Source organism: Mauremys reevesii, linkage group 26, assembly GCF_016161935.1.
Source record: "Mauremys reevesii isolate NIE-2019 linkage group 26, ASM1616193v1, whole genome shotgun sequence".
In the NCBI taxonomy this organism is placed as follows: Eukaryota; Metazoa; Chordata; order Testudines; family Geoemydidae; genus Mauremys; species Mauremys reevesii.
The window spans coordinates 8179312-8189081 of record NC_052648.1 but is presented as its reverse complement, the minus strand read 5'-3'; the positions used below and the strand labels follow the sequence as shown (position 1 = coordinate 8189081).

The following is a 9770-nucleotide window of genomic DNA, read 5'->3' as shown; positions in this document are numbered from 1 at the left end:
TAGTGGCAAGGCCTGTTACAGGAAGGGGAAGGTAGTGTAGAGTTAGACAGCATTACACCAAGCAGAGATCTCTGGGGAAAGGGGAACATGTCAGCACAGGCCCTTCTGTCATACTGCAGATTACAGCCATTTCAAGAATGGCTTCAGGGTTTTACCTCCATAGCTAAAGCCAGGAGTAGCCAGAGGGCCCATGAGGAGCAGTGGCAGCAACTCCCTAGGCCCTAGTTCATCTCAGAAGCACTGATCTTGAGGAAGTCAATGAGGGTAGACTCCTAGTCTCAAGAACCTGGGGAAGTGATTGTTGGTAGGAGGTGAGAATCCACCCTCTGCAGAGGAAGGCCCTCATGTGCACCAGCAATGCAGGACAGCTGCTCCAAGAACACTGGACATGCCAGGGAGGGAGAATCAGGCCTTCATGCCCAAGAATCTCACTCAGATCAAAACAAGCAGAAGCCTTTGTTTCAATGCAAGTACAGCTTTATTGTGAGCAAAATGTTCTTACCCGATACAGGAGCCAGGGCCAGGGCCTGAAGGGAATCCTACATGATCCATTATTCTAGTCCAGAAAGATCAGCAGTCCTGGGCACCCTCTTAGAGCACTGATCTCTTAGCAAAACAATTTCCTTGCTTGAGTGGAGAGAACCCAAACTAGTCATCTTGACTTGGGTCAGTGGTTTGTTGGTGGCACTTAGTGACTGCTTTTCTCCTCAAGGCTGGAGCAGCTTGTAGAACACTTAACCTGACCATTGCACATTTGCTTGGGATCTGCAGTTAATGACATTCCCTATGAAATGCCCAGCTGGGTCAGAAATCCTTGGCATGGGAGCTGCTATCTTATTTAGCTCTTTACTGTGGTTCTGAAGGATTTGCAGGCCACTAAGAGATTGAGAGTGCAACATGTGCTAGACTGCCTAGTGCTACCCACCTGGATGAAGTCAGGGCTGAATCTGGTTGCTAAAGAGAAGTGGTCTAGGCTTCAGAGGTGCTGGCAAATACAGTGCTCTGAAGACTCTGGCTGTTGCCTAGAGATGGCAAACTAGGCACCCTGGCTTGAAAGCTGGGCCTTAGATCCCATGGTGGGGCGTGTGTGTGTGTGTCTTGACTAGTCAGAGGGAGTCAGTTTTGCTGGTAAGCCTCTGACCCAGCCTACAGGCAGGTTTGGGAAACAGCCACACCTGTGAGATGCAGGGAGGAGAAACTTATCCTAAGTGTTTAGTGCAATAGAACAAACCTAAGCAAGGCAAGATGGCTGCCAGGATTGAGGCACTTGTATCAGAACACCAAGTGCTGCTATCTAGCTACAGAGCCAGGCTAGATGTGTGACAGGAAGTGACAAGTGGCATGAGTTAATAACCCCTCCCTGCCCCAAATGAAGCTCTATGCTTAGGAGGGCCTCTTCTGAGTCCTCAATCTGCAGGACACTGCTCCATCTCCACTTCCTCCTGCTGCTTGCCTGATGGGGCGAAGGGTCCCACTAGCCAAGAAAGGGGGACATTATGCACCACATGATCCATCAGCTCATCCACCAGCTTGCGGGCCTTGGTCACTCGTTCACGGCTCTGGGCCAAGACGCTGCCAGTCAAGTCATGGAAGGAGCCGGCAGCGGAGAACGAAGCACGTAGTTCGTCGACATGGTGACGAACCAGCTGTGCCTTGTCCTGGAGGTCAGCAGGGAGGCCTTGCAGGCTGGACACCAGAGTCAGGCAGGTGGTCTGCAGTTGCTGGGTGAGGCTGCGGGACATGACCAGCGCCTGCTCCTCTACCTGCTGCAAACAAACAGGGGTAGAGTCAGAAGCCAGTCGGGACACCAGACTTCCCCCCCACGCCAAGTGGTTACTTGTAGACTGGAGTCACCCTCTCATGACCTACCTCTGGCTGCACCGAGCCCACCTCCTTACTCAGACTTGGCTGCTTTTGGCTCCACTCCAACCACATCTGGTGCAGCTTCTCCTGGCCATCACGGAGCTTCTGATCAACGCCCTGCTTGGCGTGCTCAATCTGGAAGGGAAGAGACATTGGGATCACCACAGGAAGGGACTTTGCCATGTTGGCCACTTCACCTGGCTTGTACCAAGCCATTGCATGGAGTACAGGGGCGTGTGCACATGGCCCACAGCTGCATTCCTACCAGTTCTATGGTTTGGTGGAGCTGGGACAGAGCCTCTTGGGTGCTCTGCCGGGCATGCCTCAGCTTGCCCAGGGAGTGCTGGTAGGCTCGGTGGCGGAGCTTGCTGGACAGGGAGCCCAGGCGCACGAAGTAACTCTGCTGCTGCTTCTGCTGCTCCACAGACGCCATTTCGAAGCCTTCCACAGATGTGGCCAGTTTAGCTGGAAGCAGAGAGTGGAGGGTTAGTGGTGCCAGGTGGAGGAGATGGCAAGGGAGGTATGAGATATGCCTGCACCTCCTCTATAGAGTTGGCAATAATGCCTCTAGCTTGGGAACATGCTTAGGGTAAAGTACCAAGCTGCTGTACCACTTCATATCTATGGGGTGGGACAGACCCCCCGGACCCCATGTTCACTTTTATATAGGTGATGTTTTGTCCAAAACATGCCTGAGGCATCATTTGCCAACCTCAGTCTGTGGAATAGCAGCATCCTGTTGAGCTGTGTAGTTTCTACTGTAGGATTGTCCCTGAACAGTTGCAACTCCAGGCAATGTCCACAAACCAGTTTCTCAGAGACTCACACCAGCAAGGGGTTTAAAATAAACCCCCACAGCTTTCTCCAACCGAGAGGAGGTGCGTGAGAAATTTCTATCTTGTCTCCCGGGTATGTGAGGCTCAAACAGTGACTTTGCACCCCACAGGGTGCAAATCCTCAGAAAGGGGAAAAAGGATGATAGGAGACAGTGACCTCCAGAGCAGTGCTCCACCTCCCATCTCCACTCATGACCTGCAGGAACCTGATGACACTGAACTAAAGGGGGGCCAGGCTGGGTCTCCCACCCCCCAATCTTTTTATTTCTCTTGTAACCAATTCTGGATTTCATGCCTTGTCACTTAACATCTATTGTGGGGTTTCCTCTTGTCCATGGATAGTAGGCAGAGCCCCCCCAGGGGAGGCTAGCCCCTCCTCCCCCCCAGCTCTGCCCCTTCTACACATCCCCCTGCAGTTGGAGCACCTGAGATCCCCTGCCCATCCTGCATGGGGATCTGACAGGGCTCAGCACTGGAGGAGCCCTGGGCCAGCCATAGCCATGCAGCCACCATGGGGGAAAAGCAGCTTTTCATTAGGCTGCATGTGGGTTCTGGGGTGGCTGAGAGAATGGTATTTGCTATTCAGATTCCTGGGTTCATCAGGAAACTCCCTGGAGTTTCCTGATGAACCCAGGAACCTGAGTAGCAAATACCACTCTCAGCCACCCCAGAACCTGCCTGGGGCATAAAGCAAAAAAGCTTCCCCACAAAAACCCTGCAACTGAGGGGCTGGCTGAGCCTTCCCTGTCTGATTATACCCACCCCCCAGAATCTTAGGGTGTTTGGATCAGAGTGGGTGTGGGGGGAACTGTTTTGTTATAATGATGATGCATCATTTCCCAGTGTTGGAATGACCAAATGAGCCAGGAGCTTGCAGAGTCCCAGAAGATACTGAGCCCTGCAAAGGTGCAGGTGTCTGGGGAACAAGGCTGGGCTAAGAACTTGCAGGTGTTGCCCTGTCTGTAGTTCATGCGGGGCTGGAAGAGCACTCGCGGGGATGAATTTACATGCTGAAGGCAGCATGAGCAGACCAGGAATGGCCATTTGGCAGTCAGGCAGGGGAAGAGGCACCACAGGCTGGAGAATTCAGGATCAATCTGGCCTGTTGAACAGCAGTGTCCCTGGGGACCATCACAGGGTGACAATGCATCATCCTCATTTCACAGCCTGGGGAGAGGCTCTACCATGAAGGGCACTGGCAGGCCAGGGGCAGAGTCAGGAATAGACTGGACAGCCAAATCCTACTCCCGTGCTCTAGCCCTTAGATAGAGCTGGGGCAAGGTTCCCTGTTTGAGTTACACCTCCATGTAGGAGAGAGGGGAACCATGCATTGGTCAGGTGGCCCCCAGGGAACAGGGGATGCCAAGAGATTCAGCAATTCATCTCCCCTTCCATTAGGGGATACAAGCCTCAGAGGCAGAGATTGGTTTAGCCACCTGCTTAGATTGTGGCTCAGACTCTGTTTCTAGTGGTGCTCCATGCTCAGAGCACCCTGTAAGCCTCAGACCTGTTCCATACAGGTATTGAGGGAGCAGTGTGCCCCCCCCCCCCAGCTGTGCTTCCCACCTCACAGCAAACTGCATCTTCCAGGGAAGCTAGCAGGGTGCCCCAGGCACAGAGGTTGTTCATTCTATTATGAAGACTGTGGTAGTTTCTCCCAGGGGTTAACTGTGGGCACCTCATCAGGAAGTTAGCCCCAACCTTGTAGGCTGGATGGCTTCAGCTGAAGCCATGAACCCAACTCCAGCTGGCATTAGCCAGACAGACCCAGCTTGTCTCTTCACACACACACACCCCCCCCATGCTATCTCCTTCTATAGTGCATAGAAGAGCAGCTGCTGCTTTCTCACCTAGTTCCTCATCAGTCATAGGAAGGTAGTGATCCACCAGCTCTTCTGACTTGCCCAGCACAGCACCCATGCCGCTCACCACCATCTGGCCCACTGCTGAGCCCATGACTGTGTTCACACCACTGGTCACTGCCGATCTGGTCAGCTCCACACTCCCCTGGACAGCCCCTTTGGTCATATCCACCATCCCGGTCATGGTGTTGCTCATGGCATCTTTTGCCCCAGTCACCGTGGCTGTCACCAGGTCTTTGGTATTGGAGATAATCTAGATAGAAGGTCAGTGATTAGTTCAGATAAGACCGCAAGCCAGTGCTGGAATACTGCAGATCAGGGGGATGGGAGGTTGTCTTCCCATTGTCCAAGGGGAAGGGAAGCACCTCGGTTTCTCTACCTCCACCTCAAGTTTAAAAAAATTCCTTAAGGGCCCCAACTAGATTAGAAACATTTGCATTGTGCAGAGCTACATCAGAGCAAGTGTCCAGCGGGCTGTCAGCACAGCATGACTGCCATAAGGTTTGCACTAGTGTCAGGATCCCTGCCTTGTGCAACAGCAGGGGCAACAGTTCAGACTGGCCATGATCATCCCATGAGCAAATGGAGCATTTCTGCCCTACACTGAGCCACTGCAGCAGCTCAAGCCATGTTTCCTGCCCCATATAGCTCTGCTCCTTGTTTAGGAACAAGCAGTAAAACTTAACTCCTGCTTGAGCAGATAAGCCAAAGTCACTGCTCCCCTTGCCTGTACAAAGGCTTCGAAGCAGAGAGGTTGTTACCTTGTCTGTTGGCTGTTGAAGGATTGGCAGCTTCTCTTCCAGCTTGTCCAGCCCCCTGCATGCATACTCGTTTGCTGAGGAGACTGCAAGAAAGCTAGTTTAGTGTCTCATGTGACAAGCCCCTGCTGTTACAGCAAGTTCTGGAAGCTGTGAAAGCTCGAGTTCATGAAGCTAGAGAACCGGCTGCATGAGGACTCTCAAGGGGCGGCAGAAGTCAGAGGAAAGACTTTGCTCAGTAGGCACAAGGGTGAGCTGATTTGCAACAGCTTGGAATGGGTGGAGAACTGGACCAGCTCCATTATACTTGGACGCCGTGGCTGTGGAGAACTGGCAGATGCAGGAATCCTACCCATCTGCACAGCTCCAAGCTTAGGCAGTACAAGGCTGCTCCATGCTATGCTCCCCTCCAGAAGTGACACTGTCACCCAAGGGTTCTGTGGACACCGAAAGCTCCAGCGGGAGGGTTTATGGAGGTGGCAGTGGCCTGGGGAGTGGGTTATGTTCCTCTATGGAAGCAGGAGAGGTTCTTTAGCCAGCCAACGGCTTCTGATGTCACCAGCCTGACTCCTCCCTCTGGCAGGGCATGAGACTCTTTGCCTGGCACCCTGGGAAGGAGGGCAGAGCATGGTGCCCTTCACAAAGGCCATGCCACCCCCACATGTACCCCCACAGTAACTCACTCTGCGGCTCAAGCTTGCTCAGGATCGGCTGGGCGCCACTGACCGCAGCTGCGGCCATGGTCTTCATGCCTTTCTCTGCCACATCACAAACAGATTTGACATAGGGGTAGCTCTCTTTGGTCGAGGTGTAGGCTGTGGAGACCATGTCATAGGCAGAGCTGACCAAGGGCAGGTTGGCCACCCGGTTTGCTATGTTCTAGGGGAGAGAAGGCAGGAAGGTAGATTGCATGGTAGCCCTCACCCTGTCTCCCCTACCAAGCAGGGTCATGGGCCCTGCCATTGGTAGCTGGGGTCTGTCAGTTCTCAGAGGGTCATCTACTCTCACCACTTCCAGCTTGGTCAAGTCCTCTCCCTCTACTGCCGGGAGTACTTAGATTCAGCATCCTGTTACCAGCATTTGCCATTTGAGAGACCAGGCCCAGTAAAGAACAAGCCCAGAAAGGGAAGAAAAGTGTCTTCACCAGAGCAGGTTCACACTTAATTACTGAGACACTACTATGGTGACAATAGCTTCTGCTGTCCGCCACAAGAGGCAGTAGCTAGGTCAACAGGAGAAGGTAGACATAGCTCTGTCCACACACGAGTTAGGTAGGTAGAACTGCATGGCTCAGGGCTGTGGGTTTTCCCCACCCTCTTGAGTGATAGTTATAGCAAAGTAAATGTCTAGTGCAGATCTGGCCACATCGTACCCCTCCCAGCTCCAGAAACCCAGGAGAGAGGCCTGCTGCCTGAGTGGGAAGCAGACACTCAAGCCTGAGATCAACAGGAGAAAGTGGCACCAATAAAACTGAAGTCACTCCATAGCTAAGCCAATGCAAACGTGTGGCCACATTCAGAGAGGGGGTTACTTTGAGTTACATTAAGCCAATAAAGAATAATTTCCATTAGATGAAGGCACTCCTAGACCAAGGCAGTAGCCCCATACGGCTTCACGCTAGTTTAACGACAGTGGTTTACACTGACCCCAGAGTTAGACTAGGGCAACTCTGTTCAGAGAAGCCCCCTGGCTCCCTGTTTGTTCAGGTGAAGGAGGCTCAAGAAGCCGCAGTGCGGCCACCACTGACTTCTAAGCCAAGGGGCCCAGTACCAGGTTCCTAGCCGAGGCCAGTAGCCCACCAAAAAGAGCCCCCAGCATGTACCTACCTCCTGCTCCTCATCCTTTGATGAAGCAACACTGGGGTCATTAGAAGCCATGGTGGATCCAGTGAAGCTGATTAGAAGGGATATAGAAACTCACTAGTTAATCTGCCAGCCTTGAAGATAAAGCTTGAGTCAATTCTAGTGCCATAAAGAGGGCTCAGAGGTCAGCAGAGAGAGCTCATTTCATTGTGTTGGGCCCTGGGGGATTCAGCAGCACAATGCATTGAGTAACATCCCCTGGGCCGGGAGGCAGCAGGCACCGATTGGGCTTAACACACCCCAGACCTTCCAGTCGGGATTGCAAAACAAGCTGCTGCCAAGGCCCCTGCTGCTATAAGTAGCAGCGGCCTTCGCCCCAGACAGCTCATTGCTGTTTCGACACCTCCTGCTTTGCTAGGGTTGTGTCACCATTTTCGTTTTCAGTTGCCAGCCACTAAGTGGAGTCAGGGTCACTGACCAGACCAGCACTGGGGCAGTCAGTGGAGGATTGTTAGAGGAATTCTCAGCTAGCCCCATAACCTGCAGTCCCCCATAAAGGGGGGAGCCAGCCCCACCACACCTCCCAGCCATTTGATTGGTGTTAGAGCAGGGCTCACAACTGGTTCAGGCAGCCTAGCTCTGATGGGAGAGCTAAGAGCCTGCCCTACTCCCAGCTCCAGGGCAGAGCAGGAGACAGATCCTGGAAGGAAGCCACAAGGACAGTGGTTGTAGTAGCATTGCCAGCCTCCGAGCACTCAAACAAGCCATGAGTCAGACTCAATCACAAGACAACTGGCTCCAAACACAGCAGGCAAAGAGACTCCTTTGGGGGTCAGTTTGGAGTTTTTCCCCTCCTCTAGCTGGGACTTGGCAGGGCTAAAAGCTGGCTGTTCAGAGGTGAACTTCTCAAAGTTGAGACCCCAGAGCTATAACATGAGAAACCAACTAACTACTGAGTAAGTTGGGAGTTCACACTACCATGGGGGAGCAGTTTCTCCTCTGCCATTTGGAGTAGTTTGATTTGAACCCTCCTGGCAGAAGATGCCTGTTACAGGGGGTGAAGGTGTTTAAGCCTACAGCTGAGACTCCACATTTTAGTTAGGAGACTCACCCCTAACCCTATAAGGAAAAGGGGGGGGGCAGTACAGGGGAAGAACCCAGCACTTAAAATCTCCTCTGTACTAGGCCATCAGCTGCCCAACCCAGCCAGTTACAGGCCAGTCTGGGAGCTCCCAGACAGCAAGTTAGTCCCTTAGCATTGATGTTACAGGCAAACTGCCTGGCACAACAAGAAAAGAAGAAAGCTAAAGCAGTCAGCGTCCATTTGCCAAGCGCTTATCAGGGAAGCGAACAAGCCTAGAGTTTGACACACTCAAATTACAGTTAATTATAACTTGGAAAGCTGCCACCACCCCCTAGAAAGGCTGAGACCATTGCAAGCCCTTACCTGTCTCCTCCACAACTCCAGACTAGATGCTGCATAAGCCCTGCTCCCTGCCCAGCCTTTATATACCAGCGCTGAGACCCGCCCAGCTCAGGGAGGCAACCAGAACCTCCCACCCTGATTGAGGAGGGCTGGCCTGGCCTGTGGGTGGGGATCCGTAGCAAACTGCATTGGAAATGGATCCTCCTCGGTCACATGTGAGTCCCACTCCAGCCCAGGTTTGGAGACTAAAGTCCCGCCCTCCTGGGTTGCTGGGGTGGAGGAATGAAGAAGGATCAGACCTTGGTCGTTGGTGTGAAAAGTGAGTGTGTCATTACAGCTCCTGGGGGCTGGTCTGTTTTAGAGGGTGGTGGCTATCTAGGATTTATGGTAGCTCTGGTGCTCTCACAGGAGTAGACAATACAAAGGCCTCCTGCTGCTGCTAAATAGCCCTAGAAACAATTGCATGCGCTGGGGTAGCCTTGTGGGTCCCACCTTGTGTCTACAGTAATAATCAGCGTATCTAGTGTCTTTCATCTCAAAGGGCTTTACAAATACAAATTAACCCCCCATGGAGACAGGCCAGAGTTGCCATGATCATATTACATGGGGGGAAACGGAGGCAGAGAGGGGGTGTGACTGACCTCGAGGTCAGAGAGTAAGTCAGTGGCAGAGGGTGGAAAATAGGGGAGAGGTCCTGAATCTTTGGGTTCCCTGCTCTAACCGCTAGAGCCTAGTGCTTTGATGGCTTCCTAGGCCAGTGTTTCTCAGTGACCGGTCCGTGGGCCAGTGCTGGTCCCTGAGATTGTCCTGACGTGGTTTAGAAAGGCAGCAAGCCGGTTCCTGGCATGGAAAAGGTGGAGGAACGCTGCCCAAAGGGACCCTGGCGGGGGAGTGGCCTGTCCAGTACCCCTGGTTTTGAGGAGTCTTCAGCGGGCGGCCCCAGGGGGCTGGGATGGGAGGGTTGCTCTCCTCTCCATCTGGCAGCAGTGGTGGGTGCTGCAAACCCACACGGAGCTTATCTAATGGGGCACTTCTGATTGACTCCTTGGTTGGTTCTTGGGCCAGCAGCATCCCTGACCTAGGGGAGAGCTAGGGGATCGTCAGAACCAACCAAACCTTCCCAGGTTGCTAACTAGGAGGGGGCATGTCCTGGCTAGGGGCCCCAGGGTGATGGGCAGGGACTGTTTTATCTCCTCCTGGGCTGGCTGCAGCCTGGAGCCACA

General features: G+C 53.2%; 1 protein-coding gene across 2 annotated transcripts; it reads right to left on the bottom strand.

Moving 5' to 3' along the window:
* Window positions 1-205: 205 nt before the first annotated feature.
* Window positions 206-8653, bottom strand: LOC120391902 (perilipin-3-like). Of its 2 annotated transcripts, none has more exons than XM_039516146.1 (8): window positions 8569-8653; window positions 7146-7212; window positions 6003-6198; window positions 5323-5405; window positions 4550-4814; window positions 2129-2328; window positions 1870-1998; window positions 206-1766 (listed from the first exon to the last, which is right to left on the bottom strand). In XM_039516146.1, the coding sequence occupies exons 1-8, from the start codon at window positions 8601-8603 to the stop codon at window positions 1407-1409; spliced, it is 1335 nt and encodes a 444-aa protein (XP_039372080.1). In that variant the 5' UTR covers window positions 8604-8653; the 3' UTR covers window positions 206-1406. The 2 variants fall into 2 exon arrangements, with proteins under 2 accessions (XP_039372080.1, XP_039372081.1); XM_039516147.1 differs by having other exon boundaries at window positions 206-1763.
* Window positions 8654-9770: the final 1117 nt, after the last annotated feature.

What these genes read in the sequence shown, in the direction of transcription:
- LOC120391902 (XM_039516146.1), bottom strand. Translation starts at nt 8,603, where the DNA reads ATGCAGCATCTAGTCTGGAGTTGTGGAGGAGACAG. An exon ending in CAAAGGATGAGGAGCAGGAG is followed by an intron (nt 6,199 to 7,145) that starts GTAGGTACATGC and finishes TCTCTCCCCTAG; the next exon opens with AACATAGCAAACCGGGTGGC. An exon ending in TCCACCAAACCATAGAACTG is followed by an intron (nt 1,999 to 2,128) that starts GTAGGAATGCAG and finishes CTTCCCTTCCAG; the next exon opens with ATTGAGCACGCCAAGCAGGG.